Source organism: Chanos chanos, chromosome 10, assembly GCF_902362185.1.
Source record: "Chanos chanos chromosome 10, fChaCha1.1, whole genome shotgun sequence".
Classification (NCBI taxonomy): Eukaryota; Metazoa; Chordata; class Actinopteri; order Gonorynchiformes; family Chanidae; genus Chanos; species Chanos chanos.
The window spans coordinates 27,212,728-27,234,862 of record NC_044504.1 but is presented as its reverse complement, the minus strand read 5'-3'; the positions used below and the strand labels follow the sequence as shown (position 1 = coordinate 27,234,862).

At 37.3% G+C, this 22,135-nt stretch overlaps 1 protein-coding gene across 1 annotated transcript; it reads left to right on the top strand.

Moving 5' to 3' along the window:
* The first annotated feature begins 8,805 nt into the window (after window positions 1-8,805).
* ndufa10 (NADH:ubiquinone oxidoreductase subunit A10) lies at window positions 8,806-16,089 on the top strand. Its single transcript, XM_030786050.1, has 10 exons — window positions 8,806-8,924; window positions 9,560-9,728; window positions 10,158-10,373; window positions 10,704-10,790; window positions 11,102-11,223; window positions 12,354-12,433; window positions 13,139-13,193; window positions 13,323-13,408; window positions 13,762-13,870; window positions 15,867-16,089. Exons 1-10 carry the CDS (start codon window positions 8,850-8,852, stop codon window positions 15,933-15,935), a joined length of 1,068 nt encoding a protein of 355 aa, XP_030641910.1. The 5' UTR covers window positions 8,806-8,849; the 3' UTR covers window positions 15,936-16,089.
* Window positions 16,090-22,135: the final 6,046 nt, after the last annotated feature.

Sequence of the window (22,135 nt, the reverse complement as noted above, 5' to 3'; positions counted from 1 at the left end):
GTCCATAAACTGTCCCACTGTGTAACACAATAACACAAAGAAATGGGTCAGGGGAAGAAGACGTCAGCTTTGATTTGTAAGAGGCTTTCAGCATTATATTTTCAGATTGGGACAGCTGACAGATAAAATAAAAAGCAAAGCTTTTAACTGTTCATTTTACGATTATGTATATATCTCAGTGCTGACTGAGTATCACGGGATTGTATATATGCAAGAAAGAAGAAAAATGTCTGCTCCGTCACAAACAGAGCATATTAGGAGGAGGAGGAGGAGTGTATATTAAACTCTACACAAATTGCAGTATTGCATAATTGCTGTATCCTGAGATCATGTTCTGCATGACACCTTTATAGCCTCACTTGTCATAATACAAGCACAAACTTTCTGCATAAAAGCATAGAATACGCACAATAAAATCTTTCATGACGCAATAAAGCAGTCTTAAGCAGTCTTGAATAAAAGCATTTTATGCCTACTTGTTGAATTTGATTGGACATATCACAAGGACGCTGGCTGGAAAACACATTATACTTCATTAATCAACACTATATATGCCTCTAAACTTTGAAGAACTGTTACTGCTCCAAGAAATCAGCACAGATATAATTCATGACAGGAAACCCTCTCCAAACCCTTGGGAACAGTAAGTAATCTGCTGCGTGTCATGTCTGGCAGTTTTCAGGGAAAACTGGGGTTTATTCTTTCACCAAATGTGGGTAAATATTATATGTACACATAATGACTATATTACATCTCCAACAATCATACTATCTGTCATTGTGCCACCTGTAGTCACTGATGCATGTTTTTTCTTCCTTTTCTGTTCCTTTCTGAGTTTTTTTTGTTTTTTGTTTTTTTTTTTTGCCAGAGGCTTCATTTACAGAAGAATGCACTAAAATGAATGAATCATTCACTCTCAGTTTGCTGTTTATTTATAGGTTTATTTTCTACAAACATAGTTGCATGCATCCCATTTGTGCATGGCTTTGTTTCTTCTCCTCTGGTTCAAACTATGGTTTGTGTCACATAGAATCCACATGTCCAGAGGGCAAAAATATATGAAGCAAACCATGGCGACCCTCCAGATTTAATCCCCCGGGGATTTCATTTGTTGGCAAGTCTTCCATGACATTGCACAGATTTTCATTGCTACACTCCACAGAACAATGCTCCTCACAGTCAAGCAACAGCAACAACAAAAAAAGATGAGTTCAAATGTTTAATGAGTCTAAACATTCAGTTTGAATCAACTTCAAAATGCAACTGTCATTGTGGTCTTGATAAGTTGAAAGAGTGAAAGAATGTGACAGGAGCTGGAGGGGTGCCTTGTCAAGGCTTTCTCTAGTGAGACAATGCTGAGGTCATGGATGGTAAGTGATCCCTTGTCCATAAGACAATGGGTATAATTACACAAGGCTGCCTGGGTAAACACTTTGCTAATTTGTTTGAGAAATATGAAGTAGACTAATTAGTTCAGAGAGTTATGAACTACCGTAATTACATCACGTCTTGTTAAAAAAATTAAATAATGTGTTCTTCTAATATTCTGAATTATTCACCCGAGCTATTTTTGGTCTGAGAACTAAGGCTGTGTATGTTTTTGATTCAAAATAAAACTATGATCAAGAAATTTACCTTTCTCTTGTAGTCACTCTTTTTAATGGAGACTATTTAGAGCACCAGACACAAGCTTTCACTAAACCTTCATCAGTATCCATTCTAGGTCACATCCCTTTTGCCAATAACAGAGAAGATGAAGCAAGAATTGGAGAAGATCTGGGTCTCTTTACGTTAATAACACAATATAATTTAATCTGTCACCAAAAACATCACACATATACTTTCTCTAACACCTTCCCTCTGTAGATACAACAACTCCTTTTGTGCTACAGAGAGCTGAATAATTGATTAGTTAATGAAAGTAAACTAAAAAAGCATTTGTAGCACTCCATTATGCATGAAAGGAGAAGCCCTGGATGTTCTAGAAATAGTTTTAACCTCCTCAAGGAGAGAGGAGCTCCTTTGTTAGGAACAAACCTGAAAAAGGTGCAGCTCTGACCTATTATAACGTCTTACAGTTTTATCCTATGTTTTTTGATGGAAATAATTTATAGATGTAAGGAGCGGTAATATATTGGATTTAAGGGGATTTCACTGATTTGTTATGACATGGCTAGTATGGATTTATTTTAGTAAAATGAATTAAAAAAAATTAAAACAAGCAAACTGGAAAACCTAATGTCACATACACAACATCCGTAGATTCCAAGTCAGTACCTTGTCATTGTTGTGACATGAAGTCATCTTTTATTTGTGAAGCTGTCTCCTTAACTGATGATTAAGCTATTTCAAACAATAAAATAGGTCATCTCTCTCTCTCTCTCCCTCTGCAGCCACAATTCAGCACCATATAAAATAAGCAAGCATATATCCTATCTGATCCTATAAAATTCCATATGGAGAACAATACTATACGGTAACTGTGGCAGTTTTAAGTACTCATTAGGCCTCCAGAATCGCAGGATTTCAACTCTATTTCACCTCAAGTCATACATAGACTCACATACAAGCCTCAAGATGCAATAGTGCTCTCTGCTGTACATGTTTGATAAAGAATGATTGGAAACCAGTGTCATGCCCAGACCGCCCCAACATTTTCCACTGCAGAAAGGCTGTAAATACTTCTAAGAGTAATACAACAAATTAAATTGTTGCCACTCTGAACTTGGCTAACCTCACAGTGAACCCTAACTGATGTTGACCTAAGCATCACGGTTGACATAAAAGAGGAATTAGCGAGTAGGTTGCTGATGATGGGAACAGTCAAATCAAAAGCATGCTCATTGTAAACAGAGACAAAGAGATTCTCCCTTCCCCTCATTCAAATCTTGGAATATCAGGCAGTGTTGCCACAAAGACAGCCTTCTCTGTATGTTTATGTTGTTTTCTGGTGTGAAGCCATTTGCATGTTCACAAGCACAGGAAAACTGTAATTTTGGGCCTCCAGAGGCGTAAACATCATCTGTTGTGTGAAAGCTAAATTCATTACAGGATTCATGGAACAGGACATGTGAATGTTATGGGATTCATTTTGTGTTGTAAACTATTTAAGAAATTTTGCACTCTCAAAATGGATGATCATAAAGCTCACATACCAAACCAGGAGGTACGCGGCACGATTGCCCACTTTAACAAAGAGTCATCAGTGTCAGAGTGACTTTACAGACCTTTCTCAGATCTCCTGCATTTTATACGCATAGATAATCTAGCAACAGAAATATACCTATGAAAATCAACTGGTTGTGGTTACCCATGCTAACATGGCGTAGCATGTGCAACCGCCACGCCTGGAGTAAATCTTTGGATTCTCCATATCCCCAGTTGTGCCTGATCTCCCATTGATCTCAGGCACCAAAGGATTTGTGCATCATGAAACTAAGGGACCATACTGAGGCGACCTCGCTGTGCGATTTTTCATAATCCTCGACCACGCGACCACGTGGTCACTGTGACTCCTGGCCTCAATCTCTGTGAAATGTGAAGAACCCTGCTCTGTCATCGTTGCTGTTCTTGCCTTGAGAGACTTGACACCAATTTTCAGTTTTGCATGGAACCCATTTGTCAGTCTTCGAAATGTAACCAGTTTACACTGCAGCATTTTGGCATTATAAACTAAGTTAGCTTCACTGAGGACTACTTTCCAGTTGTAATTAGAATAAATCTACCACAGCAGAGCCTGTTGAGAGACTTGGCTGAGCACTCTGTTTCAATTATCCTTTCATTTCTATCTTACCTGGTTCATTCATTCATTATTGACATTTTGACATTTGACATGGTAGTTATATGACTTAAGTTGAGTAAAGCATGAGAGTACGGTCACAGCAAGCGGACTCATTTGAGAACTATCCCCATATGAACATGTATTAAGTCAGGAAACCATTCATTACATATTTGATCTTTTATTTAGACTATTTCTCTAATTTGTGCATGTGTATATGTTATCTGGATGATGTGTATCCTTTTTTTATCACACAAAAATACTTTTTGGTTCTTTTAGGCAAGGAGTTGGTACAAACAAATAAGAGAAAATCAGAAAGTTGAAATGAAAGTTTGCTCATCAATTAACTTAAGCACACAACTTCAATGCGTGTGTCATGGGCAGAGAACAGAGAACCAAGCTCTGATTGTTTTAGTGCATTTTTGAAATCACAGTCCATCATCTGGTTTGCATCAATCAGAGACAAAAAGCCTCTTGAGAGCTGCCAGTTTCAAATAACAGAATCTTGGTGCTTTTTTGACAAACCGGCTTAAATCTGTCAAAGACCAAGCTTTCAGCCAGTTTGTGAAGAAAGCACCAGCATTCTGTTTGTTGAAACTGGAGGCTGTCAAGAGGCTGGTTTCCTCCAATTTATGCCATTTGGGACATGGGTGAGAATAGTATCATCTGTAGACAGTGGTGGACATGATAATCCCAGGTCCCATCTGAGCACAGATGGCCTTAATTATTCTTGGGCCAAAGGCATAATTATGCTATCCTTTCACCATGCTGCTCATACAGACTTCAGTAGCTTGAATGCAGTATACATGGCCCTCTTAAAAAGTTTGCAGATACCTTCTGCATCACCTGAATAACAATTAACCCAGGAAAATATTGTCCATTTCTGGCATTCTGGGGTTGTCTCTGCATTGTACCCTATAGCTGCAACTTTGACCAATATACAACTTATCTTGCATAGATACAGTCTTTGAATTGGTCCATATTTCAAGAGTTCATTATGTGACTGAGTGACCTATGACACAGACACCAGCTTTGATGTATACCATGCCTCTCTCCATTGCTGACCATGGCTCTAACAGCACCAACATGCCCTCTCCACAGCTGTGTCTGATCACAGCCTGCCCGCAATTAGGATACCTTCATTGCTGACCGTGGCTCAACCAGAATGAGCAATTTGTCCACTACTCCTTGCTTCACCCCTGAGAACCTTGGAGCTTATCCAAAAGGCCTGTCCCTGGTAAGCTGGCAATCATCGACGAACAAATGATTCTGACTGGTACCCATCTAAAAGGAGGGAAATGCTGCAAGAGGAACATATCTAGAGAGAAAAAAAAGAACTTTTCTTCAAGGCTCTTGAATTTTAAGTTGTATGTTCTCAATGGAAGGCTGAGTAAAGAGCCCTAAACAGTTCAATAAGCTTCATGAATAAGTTAACTTAAAATGAATCATTAAGTATTTCAGAATAGAATGGACAACATCATTACATTTTCTCTCTGCTCTGCTATTTTGATGGTCATTGTAGTTTTAAACAAAATGGATGTAGGAAGACAAGTCTGTTCACAAAGAACACGCCAATGAACAATTTTAATAAGACCCTTAAGGTGGAGAATGTCAAAATGTTCTCACATTATTCAGAAAATTGCCAGGCCTGTCCATCTCTGTTGGGTATAATTGTTTTCTCGCTAAGGATGATCATTCCATATCTGTTGTTAAGAAATGTTCCATGTTTTTTTTTTTTTTCTTTTTTCGTGAAATATACTTTAGCAGAGTGCCTAATGACCTACCAAACTAGAAACATTGCATTTAGAATATTTTGCTCTATTCTTATTCATTCTTAGGTAATATCATATTCAAGTTGTGACAACTTATCCCACACCATGTGTCCATTATGCCAGTGATGTTTTAAATGAGTCATAATTCATGTAGAAGTAGGGAGTGAGGATAAAAAGAAGAGCTATTTTTGCATGAAACGCTATTCTTTCTTAAGGTATTGAGAGTCACTCCATATGATGTATTGAAGCTGAAACATTTTAGAAACAACAGAACACGCCCCAGTCTTGCCACACTTGCACAGTCACCATAATATTTTTGGATCATTGCTATCAAACGTCATAATATTTTATCTCTCTTTGATTATTTGTCTTCACATATTCAAGCTGTGCTGACTTTTAAGGATAGAACAAAATTCCTCAGATTAATTATGACTGAACTTTACTTGTCTATCAATGGCATGTGTCTATCAGCATAGTTTTTCACTTTCAATAGTCTGGTACCCCAAATTATTATCAGTAATACTAATAATTTTTTTACATGAATAATCAAAAACGCGTTAATTGACAATAGTAGTAATTAAACAATAACCTCTACACCAGTGATGAGCCATCTATATGACGCTGATAAAGAGACTTAACACAGGACTCAGGAGTCAGTACATAAAAACAATCCTTCATTTATTTCTTATTTTGAGCCCATCAAATGTGCCTGCCTACTGTTCATTACATGAAATTGCATTGGGTCTTGTATTTTCTGGTGAGTACCTGCAGCGCTGGGATCTGTTGTAGAGGTTATAATGATCTCACTTAATGGGAAGATTCACTCTTTTTGACATATGAGCTCATTATAACCACTGTCTTTCTTCATACATTATGACTCCTTCTGACAAACAAGCAAACACTGAAACAGTAAATGGGAGATGATGAGCCAGGTGGACATAATCATATTTTAGCTTGGTCTATTCAGTCACTTGTAGACCAGCAATAGTGTTTAGAGAGGTAAGGATGAGAAGAGAATATTTGTTCAGGTACTGCTTCAGGGTCAAAACACCATCTATGACTTCTGAGGTACTATACCTGCATACAATTCATTTCTAAACCTTGTTGGCACAAGCTTTAGGGGATATATCTTAGCACAAAGTATATTTTATTAAGCCTTTGCCCAAAAGAAAAATACATCAGTTGCTTGATTTGTTTGTTAATTTCATGACATTTAAAAACTAAAGAAAGCAAACGTAGGTTAAATATCATGACCTTCTCTCCTCCTCTCTGACTTCAAAGCATGCCAGAATTCACAAGTTAGTGCTAATACTTTTAAACAACTACTTTCAGCTATCTTTTGAACTGGCACAGATGCTAACGCATAAACAGTACATAATCAAATGTGCATAAAAAGTGAATACATTTTGTTGAGAATTAATCCCAGTCATAAAGCAATGTATCTGCTCAGTAATTTAAGAGGTTAGAGTTTTCTAAAGCTCATTCACTTTTGTTGCATATTAAATAACTAATAATACTCCAATGCAAAAAGCCCCTTTGGTAACTGTGTAGCTTTAAAATATTTATAGATATTGCATAAATAATCTATTCATAGTTCACATCTATTAAATCATTTAGTGTAGCCAGCTTGTCCTGAAAATATTGTTGTTGTTATTTTCTGTAATGCTCACATCCGTTCCTCTACTTACATTTGACTGCCAATTTCTTCCTGTGTCTTTGCCTAGTGCACACCCCCCCCCCCCCCCCCCCCTTACACACACACACACACGCACACGCACACGCACACGCACACGCGCGCACACACACACACACACACACAAGATTTACAAGATTTGTGCCTAATATATAAACATTGATATAAATTAATAAACATACTATTAGATTCGATTCGATTCGATTCGAAAACAAAAGAAAACATGGTATTTACCAAAAGAACTTTATTTTCATTATTCACTTGTACAAATATATCTAGTTATATATAATGTATGGATAAATCTAAGGGTAGACACTGGTATTCAGACAACGGTATTCAGAATAATGGTGATCTCCATGGGCCTGAGCTCATTAGAAGATGCATGCTGGTTTCATTACACTGAGACTTCTAATAAACTAAACTGATTTACCTCAATAAAGCCATGCTATATGGTACAACATATATGTACATTTTGAAGTTTTTTCAAATTAATGTTTTTAAATGAATTTACTGTATTCATTTCGTAATCATAATTGTTGGCATGTAATGCAAGAGATATAATTAAATGAAAAACTAAAAACTACACAGTGACAATACAATTAAAGCAAATTTAGGTACTTTGTAGACACAAATCTTAATGATTCCCCTAACACTTGCAAGACAACATTTCCAAAAAATATTATTACTTTTATTATGCTTAAGGGTATGGTGTTTATTGTTATTAGTAGTAGTGATAGTAGTAGCACTAGCAACAGCATTACTCAATAATTTATTTCAAGAGGATGCAGTGGTTACAAAGGCAGAACTCCATGTGCCCCTCTAGTGGTCAAAGCGAGACTACCAGCCGGACCACTTTCTACCTCTTGTCACCAGCTTTTAGGCCTTTATCTTTATTCCAGATCTCTAGTGCTTATATTAGTCATCTGAACTGGCATTTGAGAAAGAAAGACAATGATAATATATTGCTGCTATATGTGGCAGTGAAAAGAACAACAACAGCAACAAAAACAACTGTAATCAAAGGCATTAGTCGTAGCGGTACCAACTTTTTCACTCTGTTATAGTTGTCATTGCTGTAACTGTATTAGTAGAATTAGCTGCTAGAAGTCGAGTCGTAGTGACAGTGAACAGTAGTTGAACAGTTCACCCCAAGCAGTTGTTACTGTGCAAATCTAGCAGAAATAATGCGTGAAATAATTAAAGTCACTGGAAAACTGAATCAACAACATGCTCTGCTCGAATCTGAAGACGCTGCTTCAAATACGGGAACAAGGTGAAAAGTACATCATCGACTAGTAGGGTCATACTAACGGAGGCACACTATTAGTTTAATAGGAATATTCTGCTGTTACTCATCATAATGAGGAAATACATTGAAATACAATTATCAAATAAAATTCCTTAATTACCTCAGGTAAACGTCTGACGGGGATGAATGAGAGACAAAGAAATTAAATAATTCTAATATTCGTTGATTCGGGCATTAACGTGGACAGTACCTTGGTGACGTAAAATCCAGGCGACGCCCGCTGGTCCTGACAGCTCCCAGTCGCCGTTTGAGCAGTGGAGGGCGACATTAGAGAAAGGACTTAGTGAGAAATTAACAATGGCATTTCGGGTTATACGGCTGGTTGTACCTTCAGGCACAGCAGCGTTCAAAGCATGCAGATCGGTGCAAACGGTAAGATTTCGTAAATTTATCTGTTGTCCAGCCCAAGTGGAAACAGTTTAAATCAAAGAGTTGAAATCTGTGCTATGATATGCTATGCTAGGCTAACCACAAGGACACCAAAACAAAGCGGACTGTCAGTCAAATATATTGTTCATAGGTGGCAACAACCACCGACTAAATTGTTTAAAGCGGTTATGATAATGTGCACATACTGTTTACCTGGACAAATGTCTGCGATTTATTAGTGATTTACGTTCAATATGCTAACGGTTTAAACCATCCTTGTGTTATTGGTTTGTGGCTTTTGATAGTTGTATCAGAATGAATTTTCTATTACTGGTAGCAAACCGTACATGCATGTTTAGCAATTTATGAGTTACTGTACCTGTGGTGTTTTTTTTTTCACATCGCTGAATTTTCTTGCATTTCCCTGTCTGTCAGCTTTGATTTTCTCTTAAAATCATCTGGACTCGTATGGTCTTACATTAAAAGAAGTTGTCTGTAATCTGAATTCACTTATTAAAATTAATTGCATGACCTCTAAACAGTTTGGCAGTTAATGTTTGTAGGCTGTTTTTCTTCTTATAATTAATCTTAAATTAAAGTGTCTGCCTAAATCAGGATTCTGCTCACTTCTTTTTAAGGCGGGAATTCATACAAGCACAGTGAGCAACCTTAGATATGGATGGTGGTCATACGCTCTTGGAGAGAGAACTACCCCACGGTTCAATGAGTACAGCAAGATTATATCTATCGATGGTAATCTGGCATCTGGTAAAGGAGCACTTGCCCAAAAACTGGCTGATAAACTGGGTAAGGAACTTCACATGGCTTGAATCATTTGGTGTGTGACCACAGCAGGTGGTGATTGGTAATAAGCAAAAACAATTATTTTTGAGATATGTGTTGAAATCATTAGCATTAGCAAGTGTCTTATTTTTACTTGCATTATGATATAAACAGCGATAATAGTTTTGCAGTGGCACAACATACAGTATAGCTTGAAACTGATTTTAGCGAAGTCTAATGAAATGTTACTACAAATGTTATTCTTGGGCAAATGTTATAATTGTCAAGTATTATAAAAATGACATTCTTTCAAGCCTCTCAGGACCAGATTTTGGAACACTTTTCTCGTTTTTATGTGACCTTTTACTTCTTTAATTGACTGAGCTTTAGCTCATTGTGACACCATTTGAGCAGCGACAAGTTTTGGATCTTGTTGATTCATGTCACTTGCAGGGATGTTGTACATGCCTGAGCCAGACACATATTACCTGAACCAAATGACACAGAATAAGCTGCCCTTGGACAAGGCATTGAATGGCAACTGCAGTCTGGAGAAGTTCTACATGGACCCAAAGGCTGCTGATGGCAACTCCTACCGTCTGCAGTCCTGGATGTACCTCATGAGGCTCTTACAGTACTCGGATGCCATTGAACATCTGCTCACCACAGGTACAGACATAGACAGGCTGATAGGAAAGCTACCACTTTCTCTTCAGTCACACTGAGGCTTGAGTTAAGTCAACAATGTCATACCAAAGGGAATTCTATGGTGAAGTGTTAAGTCCCACATGATAGGAAGGATTTTGAACTCCAGCAGAATAGTTTCATGTTTTTTTCCAGGCATCTTTCCAGCATACAGTAAGCAGTTTGAAACTGTTTAAGCTTGAGCAGTTGAATTATTTGGTATACGAAACAGTACCAGCAAAACTGCACGTATTGGTTGGAAACACAGCTGGAAGTCACTGTAATGATGTACATCTCTCCTTGTCTCTGTCTCAGGTCAGGGAGTTATTCTGGAGCGGTCTCCATACAGTGACACGGTGTTTTTGGAGGCCATGTTTAAACAAGGCTACATCAGGAAGCAGTGTAAGTTACTGACTCTGAGAGTTATACATGTAAACTTGTTGTCTGGCTCAAAAGATGTTTCCCATAAATTAGCCCAGATAGTAATGATAGGGGTGCTTGGTGTGTAAAATGCATAACAAATTAGTAATCCCATCTGAATTTCTAATCTTGAATATCTCAATTTGTGGAATTATATTTAATCTTTCTCTGCATCTACACCATGCTGTAGATAGTTCGTTTGTGTTTGGTTGACAAGAACATTAAGTGTTTTGTTATAAATTCATCCATGAAATGGCCGTTTTTGCTATGTGAAATGACCGTTTTTGCCCCAGGTGTGGAACATTACAATGAAATCAAGAGCATCAGCATTTGTGAATTCCTGCCACCCCACCTGGTCATCTACGTGGACTTGCCTGCTGAGGAGGTGCAGAAGAAACTGAAAGCCTCTGGCAAGGTGGGCCACACTGAATTTACCCCCAAATTCAGGTTTAGTTCATAACTGGAATTTAAAAAAAAAAAAAAACTGAAACCAAATGTATGTTGCAAGATTGTGTAATATAGCAAGAGAAGAAACAACTGAAAATGATTACGTCTTTGTCTAGCATTAGGTTTGCTGGAAAAGAGGCACTTTGTAAATTGATCCTGAAATCTCGTTTAGTTTTAAGCAGCAAGTCTTTATGTGTATTGAAAGAAAGATCCCATCTTGGTGGAAGAGTTTGATACAATATGCATGACAGTTATGCAGAACCAGTCCAGTTTGGATACACTCTCCCCTCAAGAAGACACTAGTGCAGGAAATTTATAAAAAAAGAGGCTCCTTCTGAAATGAAGGAGGGAGGTGGTCCTGCTCCTTTGCATTTATTTGCTCCTTTGATTCTGATTCTGATTCTGATTATAGAAAGTTTTTCTTTTATAGTCATGTATTTCATCAGTTTGATATAATTTAACCATTAGCATTGCCTTTGTACCATCAGAGTGAATTAGCCAGCCCAACCAGTCAAGTTCAGAACCGTTCATACTTTTGGACTGAGCCTGTACTTCATTAAAATGGGTCATATGATGTCAGTTTGTTTCTGCTCTGTTTGGTTATAGACTGCACAGCAAAGAGTGAGGTTTTCAAAGGCCTCTGGAATAGACATGTCAGTCCAAGAATGAAATTGTAACATGTCCTCAGATGTTTCCTATTTTAGTTGCTGCGTATTTGGAAAGCAGAATGTGCATAGTGTTGAATAATTGTTCAGACACTGATTGGATTGACTATGTATTTTTTATAAGGCAGTGGAATGAAAGAGGAAGCTTGTATGCATTTGTAAGGGAATATTGCACTTGGCTGTTCTACCTGTCTTTTTTGGGTGGATGGAGACAGTGAATTGTGTAGTGTCAGTACCACCCCCATTAAAAAAAAAAGAAAAGAAAAACATCTCCAAAATGGACGTGTGAATAAGTGAAGACCTGCAGTTTTGGGACCACAAATGCAGTGGAATGGATGTTTGTTTAAAGTCCTGTTGGCACAGATGTTACACTGATAAGAGCACTTTCCCAGAGAACTAATTTGAGGTGAACGTTTGTCATGCGCATTTTCAGCCATACCTTCAGAATGTGCCCTTGCCCTACCTGAAGAGTATTGAGACTGCATACAAGAAGTCTTTCCTGCCCCACATCAGGTAAAACAGTCTGGCCTTACCAGCAAGCACAGACTTGGCTGAACTGCAGCCTATCACATAATAATAATAATAATAATAATAATAATAATAATAATACAATTAACTACTTTGAATTTGTTTAATTATTAAAGGTTTAGGATTATTCTAGAATTTGTTAATTTCTTTATTTTATTCACAACATCAGAAAGAGTTGCCACATTTTGGCACTGAGTACCTTCATCAGGATTTGTAGTAGTTAAAAAAAGTGATGTTTGGAACAATTTAGCAGTAATAATGAAATTGCATTGGATGTATTGTAAATTACTTAATATTATAGCTAATAATATTATTACAGTTTCTTTGGAATTTCTTTAAAGCTGCTTAAAACCTTTTCAGAGAAGGCATTTTGGTGAATATTAGTGACAGTAGTGTGTGCCTAGGTTAAGGTGCATAAGAACAAAAGTCTTATTCTCTGTGTTGCGTGTTACACTTTGGTACATTAAGAAGCCAGGGTTAGCTGATACAACTAGAGAATAGCTCTTGTTTTTATAGAGCATTATGGCGTTATGTCTAAGATACTCTAGAAAATTCAGAAACTTTGTTTTGAGACTCGATCAACACAAGGAAACACAATTGAAACAAACAAATGAGAAAAGACATGTCATTTGTTTATTTGTAATTTTTTATCTGGTACTGAAATGTTCAGTAAATCTCTCTGTGTTTCAGTGAACAGGCAGAGCTGCTTGCCTATGATACAACACAAGCCCAGGACGTTGAGAGGGTGAGAACATAAGACCCACATTAAATGACTCCTGAGGGCTCCTGCCATCCTTCTTACCTATCTAACACTGCTCTGGTGTGTCAGTGCCCTGTGTGGCAGTTCTCACAGGCCTTCTGTCCTGTCTCTCAGGTGGCAGAGGACATCGAGTATCTCAAGTTTGAGAAAGGACCATGGACGGAGCAGGATGATGTCACGTATCACTACCTGCGAATGCTGTGAGTGCCTTTCCAAAACCCTTTTTCCTTTTTTTTCCCCATCTTGAATTAGGATTAGGTTTTGTAATTGTTTTCCATGTACTGTAATGAACTTGACCTCTTTCAGAAAAACAAACAAAAAACCCCAAAACAAAACAAAAAAAACCCCAAAACTTTGCTGGATACTTAGAAACTATGGGGGGGGGGAATCATGTTACCTTACTTTGACATGGTTAGTATGTTTTTTTTGTTTTGTTTTTGTTTTTTATCTGAGGCCAAACAATCACTGTTACATGTGTAATAGGTGAATTGGTAACAGCCATGTGAACTGAACCTGTTAACCGAAGCTGTCATTGTTTTGTCTGTGTCATTAGGGTGGAGGATAAACAGAGGGTTGCCAGCCTGACTTGTGTTCCTTACTTCATCCCAGAGATCACTGTTGGTGCTCATGAGTTTGATGAGAGCTATCATGCCTTCAGATCGGTATGTATGTACAGGATCTCCAGTTTTGGACTTGACTGACTGATGTGATATTTACAACCTAGCATATTTATGTGTTTGGCTATAGTGGCATATCAGTGAGTAAAGTGATCTTCAATAGCCTGGTCAGACTTTGGAGCAGAATTTGATTGGGCTTTTATTTAGAGGATGTACAGTTTGGCTTAGTTCTGTGTACGAAGATACTTGACACATGCCCTGATGGTTAAAGTGTCTCATCAATAATTAGGAATACAACAACCTTTTGGATCAAATACTGTTTTTTTTAAGGACATATAATAAAATAGAATAAGAGAGAGGAACCATTTCTGTCTAAAGTAAAAAAGTTTGTATGGTTTTTCAAAATATGTGAGTTGAGTGTTTGGGGAGAGTAGGACACAAGACAGAGGCTTGTGTTTTCTTCTTGGTCCTTGTATGGACAGAGATTTTGTTTAATTTTTTTAATGCGTTGGATTATTTTAGCCCACATATGGAATGAACAATTTAGTGTGAAAGTGAGGTGATTTGCCTTGGCAGAGGTCAATCCATAATGACTCTTCTCATGAAATACCCAAGGCACTTTGTGAAAACAATCACATGTAGAGCTGCAAAGTTAAGCTTCCTCTTCAAAGACCTCTGAACAGCAAAAGAATGTAGCTATCACAAACTCACTGTTTAATTAAGTTTTTATCTCTCAGGGTTTTTTTTTTTCTTTTGCTTTCTGCACTTGTGGTTTGTTATTCAAGACTAATTTTGAACTTGGAGCCACACAGGCTTTGAACTCCATTCATGACTATTATTCTCCTGTCTTTATTCTGCCCATGTTTATCCATAAGCCTTTAGAGACCATTCTGATTCGCTTATTTAACACATGAACTATACACTCATCACAATTTAAATTCATTTCAGGGCCACTGAAAACTTCCACTTTACACTATAACAACAGCTAATTTAGCTCTCTAAAACCAAACAGGGAGGATCTCAGAACACAGTATGTCATAGAGATGTGTGTTTTTTTTTTATATTTATATTTATATATGTGTATGTGTGTGTGTGTGTGTATATATATATATATATGCGTGTGTGTGTGTGTGTGTGTGTGTAACCCAGTGGTTCACTAACAAATTGTAGTAAATCCAGATGCCTTAGAAAAGGAGAGGTCAGTTGTTGAATATGATCAACTTAGTTTTGATTAGTCTCATATGAACTTCAGGCCTTCAAATTTCAGTGGCAGGATAAGATTGTATTCTCTGAGTTTAACTGAGACACTTCAGTGCCAACATTGTCTTCGCCTGTTAAACAATGAGATGTAGGGATGTTGCTCAGTTCATAATTGTTCTCCCTCTGAGATATCTAAAAAACTCTTGTCACACGAAATGCTACAAAGTTATGAATAAAGTATGAAAGGTTAAGGTTTCTTCTTCTGTTATTCTGTGCAGTACATTCAGATGCAGCCAGCATACCAATGATTTTGGCACAGGTTTTGGGAGGATGCAGCATTTTGTATACATGCTTAGTCTCTTCTGTCTTTTTAGCCCAGTGTAGGTGTTATAAAAGAAAGCAAAAAAGTCAATCCCGGTCACCACAGCACATGTCTGTGATCAAACGGTACTGTCTCTGTCTGCACCGTGCTGCTGTACCTGTGACGCTTGGGCTTCTGACATGGAACAGATTTTGGATTAGGCTGCTCCGCGGCTCTTTGACTGTTCGCCTGAAACCCATTCTGTGACTCTAAGGCCTTACTGCTGCCCCCTTCCTCATACTGCAGGACAGAGTGAGAGAAACTGAGGGGAATGCTGCTTTCTACTCTAAGGGAGAGGAAAGAGTTTTTAGTAGCGCTTGCTTCTTAGTAGTTCTGTTTTTTTGACCTGACCGAAGAACTGACCTCTAGTTAACCTTGAACACAGTGCCCTACCCATATTTTTATGGATAACCCTCAGCTGTTTATGGTTTTAGAAGGTAGTGCACCTTGCTAAATTCACCTGCCTTTACCTCTCCACAGAATCCTGGGAAAATGTACGCGGAGGGGTACAATGCTGATGTAGGAGACAAGAACATCTGGCTGAAATGAAGAGGTGAACATCCTGCAAGGGGGTGGGGCCCTACCACCAGAGAGAAGGGGCGAATGAACAAGGACCAGTCTGTCATCCCACGGGTGGCTCATCCTCCTCCCTGAAATAAGTCTTGTTTTTTTTTGTCAGCCCTTTTTCAATATCCTAGTGTTTGCCCCCCCCCCCCCCCCCCCCCCCCCCCCCCCCCCCCCCGGTCCTATTGTAAATCCACATCCACTGGGAGAAGTAACAGCAGATTATATGTGGGAATTATTTTCTTGGGCAACTCAAGTTATGTAAATTGTTATTAACGAGTAATAAATTATATAAAAACTACAATGCTATGCTTTGTTTCTGTTTTGTCTGTAAAACAGTAGTTTAGTCACAATTAAAATGCTATGTTAGAACATACTGATATGAACAATATGCTCATCTGGAGTAGGTAACTGTTTAGTTTGCAGTTCAGCTTCCCATTACATGCAGCTTTGCCCAAATGGCTCCACACATGGTCTTTAGCCAGCAGGTGTTGTCATTTGCAATTTGAGCTTTTTCAGGAGTTAGTGCATCTGTTTCTCTGAGTAATGTTGTCAGACAACAGAGGTTTAACTTAGTAAGGAGTTTCTGTTGTATGTGTCAGTGGGGCTGAGACTATTCCCAGTTGCACACTTAGACCAAGTCCTTGAAGGAAGCTGAACAGCATGACGGCTGGTCTCAGATGGTAGTCTGTGTTGGTGTTTATCCAAATGGCCAATCACAAATGAGCAATCTCCCATTTTCATTTTGCTGAGACACTGAATCACTGTTGATCAGGCAGGCAAATAGAATCCAAAAAAGCCATCAAAAAGTGTATACACAGCGTGGGGAAAAAAAAAAAGTTTCTTCATGTTTTATTTGGTGCTGCTAAATGACTTAATTTAATGTAATGCCAGTCCCCCTAGAAAGGTAAAAATGAAAATAAAGGTGTTTACACAAAAAAGGCGTTTACACAGCCACGGTATTTTAACCAGGGGTAGTCAGATGTCACTTCATAACGACTGCAGTTCAATGTCTTTTTCAGCACCATTAATTGCAATGGCTTTTGCAGTTCAGCGAATGAAATTTTAATCAAATCCATGACGCAAGTCTAAACTCAGCTGCCTGTGGCTAATTGTTCTTCATAACCGTTCTCATCCAGTAGATGGCTGATCATGTTTATTACTTTTTAACATCAGTGACACTCTTCTTCTTTGTCTTGCTATATTTGAAATCGGCGGTTCTTTTCCTGGGTCCTGATTGCTAAAACCTTATTGCTCACAAAAGCCTCAGAATGAGTTATGGTTCACAATATCAACTATTCGTTGCAAATCTGACATATCTGCAAATTTAAGAAACACAATACTAATACAAACTTAATACTAATTTTGAACTATTTGAATAAACAGACCTACATTTCTATGTGTTTTATACCTTTATGTGTTTCATACTTCCATGTTTTTCATTTACAAAACTTTTCACATCTGTCAGCTGGTTTCATAATTTTTTAAAAATGAAAGTTATGGCATAAAAAGCTCAAATTTCATGAAACAAAACCAGTCAAAGATCTGGAGTCAGATGTTTTAAAACTATACATTCGTCACTGAAGAATACAATTGTTATTCAAGAAATACATTCATAATTGTCAGTTTGAAATTTGCTCTCTGTGACATCAAGATTGCTAGCAAGTAAGGGTTTCGAGCACTGGTCAGACAATATCATGTCACTTATTGGCCACTTGAGACCAATGGATTCTTGTTCCCCAAGAGAGTGCTATCTTTGGCCGGTCTGTTGTAGTGTTTTGTTCCTGATACTTTGACTGCCGGTAAGAAAGAGCTCACTTTCCAGAAATAGCTATGCACCACGTGTGACTCGTGCTTAATTTCTGTCTTTTGTCTGCTGAAGAGGTCTCATATTACCATAATCAACTGTCGAATTGCTGGCACCATTTCCCCAAATGACCGTTGATTGCTGATTATTCATGAGAAAGAAACGAAACTATCCAATTACACTGCAGAAATAGATCTTAATTATTAAAAAAAAGAAAAAAAAAAGTCAGACCATGGACTCATATGACACCACTCCACGGAGTTAAACTGCAAGTTTTTGAATGCTTTATGAATGTGGAGCTTTATTGGTGTGCAACAGGGACACTCACAGTGTTCACTCACTGTATTCATTTACATAACAAGGTTCTATGCTGGAAGTCTAGACTTGTATTGGATGTTGTTCTGTGCACATTCTTCACTCTGCCCAAAGAATTTCTGATCCAGAGTAAATTGTTAGAGAATAACAAAACTTTCCTATTTCTTTTCTTTCTTTCTTTTTTTTTTCATTTTATTTTGTGTGTCAACCCTTGAAAACATTGCATTTATTTATTTCTCGATTTGAATTCATCTATAAAACACTAGGGACCACACACAAAAAAACCCCCAATAAATTGGATAATGAAATAAGTCTACTGTACATTTTAAAAGAGAGAACATTTTTGGACGCATTTCCAGCAAGTCTGCACCTGGAGTGTCACTTTGTTATTTCAAATCTTCCAAAATTAACCAATATTCATATCTACGGGTGTGACACAGTAATCATATTTTAATTGGAGACCAGTGTCTATTTCTGGAAAAATTTGTGGAGTTTTACTGATTTTCCAAATAATAATTCTAAATGTCAGAAATGTCTCTCCCATTTTCTGACCACATATTTCATAACTGAAATCTGCGGTCTCTTCTTCCAAAAGTAAAGCCAATGACTATAAAGACATGCTCATCTGAAGCTTCACAAAAGTACAGTATATTTAAGAAAAACTTAAGCAATAATCATCATCATCATCATCATAATCATCATCATCATCATCGTCATCGTCATAATCATCATTACCATCATCAGTGAGAGGGAACTCTCAATGATTGTCATTCACTGAAAGGTAGTGGATATCTTTTGTACCAGATCATGTTCATTTAATTGTATTACTGACAACAACTATTTACAGTTATTTACACTGGAACTATATACTAATATAGACCACAAGGAGGCACAATTCACTCATGTTTAAAAATTCACTCACTTAGGGTAGTGCTTGCTGCTGTCTAGAGTATTACCGGCCCAAAGAATTTTCATATGTTTTACAAACGAGGGCAGTGTTGTATCGTATTTGTTATGAATGCATATTCAAAGGTTTTATTTCTGGTGCTTCTGATCATTATTTTAGAATGTATGAGATGATTTCTTTCTTTCTTTTTCTTTTTTTTTTTTGCCTTGAGTATTGCCAGTGTTGCAAAGCTTTTATTTTGACAGTAGACTTTTACAGTGATACATTTTTAATGCTTTAAAATCCTTAACAAGTTGTTACTGCCCTTTGGTTTTAGAAGATCTTGCAAAGCAGCTTTAGTAATGACTTGACAAGGAAAAGAGAGGGTTCCCCTTTTACACAAAATAATTGAAATTGGAGTGAAGAATACACTAGTAATAATATGAAAACAGTGCAATAAGACCTTGGCCAAATTACCTCTGATCCATGAGTCATACTACAATGTTCACCACTTCCAGCATCTTAAGTCACAAAATGACCTGTTTTGATCAACTGAGTGACCAGCAACAAGAAATCTACAAATGCAGTCTTTATATCTGGGTTTAATGTGTGAGCACTCAATCTTGCAAGAGCTATGTTAGAGACACGTAGCTAGGACTATAATGTCTGTATTCCTAGATAAGAATATTAAGTCTGCTCTTGGCTCTTACAGATGTGTCATAGATGACTCTCTAATAGAAAGCCTATGGTTTTGTGCTTCACTCCTTCTGTATGGTATTAGGCAGATTAAGGCTTAAAAGGGTCATCCTGCCTTAATTCCATATTACTGTTTACTCCAAACACACTCTGTCTTTATGTGTAGACATGGTTGACAGAATGAGCCTTACATATCTATGATGAAAAACATGTTATAAACAGGGAAGTCACTGACATCACTGAATATCAGTAAATGTTTGGGTGCAGTTTTTACAGCTGATGAAACTTTCGTAACTGTAAAATTAATACTGAGTGTTTTGCCCCTGAAATCGCTATGCCGGAAAATGGAACATGACTATAAGTATTACAAAAGATTTGAAAGACATATTTTAAATGTGTATAAACTGAAAGACCTTCAAAGCTTTTTTTTCTTTTCCTTTTTCAAGTTTGTCTGCCTTGGACAAACTTTAATGTTTATTTCTCGCCACATTCACCTTTCACCTAATGATAATTCTTAACCCTTACATATTGATCTCTCCAGGTCATGACCTTCAGGTTCAGTTTCAGTCATTTAATGTTGATTACATGTTGTTGTTTTTTTTTTTTATTGTTGAGATGAACATTGACAGTCTGCCTCTCTGTGACATGGGTGAGATATACTTGAAAAGACCACTAAGTCCTTGGCTGTCTCTGTGTCCTTCAAGATAAAATGGGAACAGAGGGAAGCTTTGACAATTCGTACAGGCCAAACCCAGAGGCTACAATTTCACAGCTAGAGTGTCACAAGCCTTTTGACAAGTCTCCATTTTTCCATGTCACCTTAATCATATTTCATACCTCATTTTAAATTAATCATTAACATCTGAGGGACTTTGATTACTTTTGCCTCTATGTCAGTGTGACCACTGGGTTATTATTATTATTTTTTTTTTTTTAATTTATGACACATTCTCTGCCTCACATCTTCACTGTGGTGTTATCTAATACAGCCAAAGGTATGTATTTCCGTTAGACAGTCTGTCTGTCATTCTGTCTGTTTGAATTTAACTTGCCAATATAATACATACGATTCCTCAGACATGCATTCTGTTTGATTTAGCAAAGAACACACGAACACTTCAAAATAGAAAAAAGACATATGCACAACTTGCCTGTGAGGCTGACAACCTTCCATTCCTTAAAAAATAAAATAAAATAAAATAAAATAAAATAAAATAAAATAAATTAAAATAAAATAAAATAAAATAAAATAAAATAAAATAAAAGCCGAGACACAGCTTAAAGTTGTGTGAGAATTGCAGAGAGTGAATCAACTCACTCACTATGAACATTGATGTGTGACTCTTTTTTTTTTTCTATTTTGCAGTTCTGTGTTTATCTCCTTGGTCCTTGAAACTACCATTGTTTTACAAAACATTAAACTCAGTAGGGTGTTTTGCAGTGAAGAGATTTCTTTACATATTCAATATTATATGACTAATATTGCAGAAAGTAGAAGGTTTGTTGAAAAACAAGATGTGAAATACTTTCATGAAGGAAAACCCTAAGTGGACCCTTTTTCAATGCGGTGATTATTGTAGGACAATGTTGAGCTGTGGACCAAATAAGACAAAAGAGCTATGCGTGTGTGTTCAGGGCCAAATATTACCTGCTGAGAACAGAGAGGACTTTGAACACTTTTATGTTAGGACTTGAAGAATAACTCCAATTCCTGTGTTTTTCTTTTTTTGTTATAACATCTCCAAGGGTAAGTAACATGAAACAGGCTGTTTCAAAGCTTCAGCTAAATACAGAAAATGGAAATACTCTCCTTAAGGTTCAATTATCACCTGCACTTACGCTGTCTGAGGTGGCATTTGGTAAAGCATTGATACCAGGGTACCTTGCAAAGCATAGGTGAAACTTGTCACTTTGGAAACCAAGTCAAGGCTCTGTCACTACAAAAACAGTCAACCAGTATTAATTCATCACATTATCTACAAGTTAAGACAAAAAAGTAGCCCAGGGCTGCTTACACAATGAGAAGCTTCATTTTATGGTGATCTTCCATGTATAAGCCCCACAGTACTCTTCGCTAGATTTGAGGGACACTCTTGCTCCTGGGTATGTGATCAGCATAAGTGCCTAGCCATAGCTTAGCGTTTGGTTAGCAAAGATCTGACAACTTCATGCCCAGTGTGGAGAGGGCTAAGGGTTCACATTTTCTCATCATATTCACAGAAAACCTGATTTCATGAATCTTTTTGGCAATGTGTGCTTTAAATAGGGTCTAATCATATTTCCATACGTTAAACACATCGAGGATTCAAAAATATATATGAGGGAGAAATGACTTTAGAGAATAGTAGCAAAAACCAGTTAATTTGCTCCCTAGACAGAAAGAAGCCCACAGCTCTCATAAATTACCATTTCATTAAAATTCAAAAGCCAAACAGATTTAAATATTCATAAACCCCCACCCCTTCTCTCTGATTAGATTTT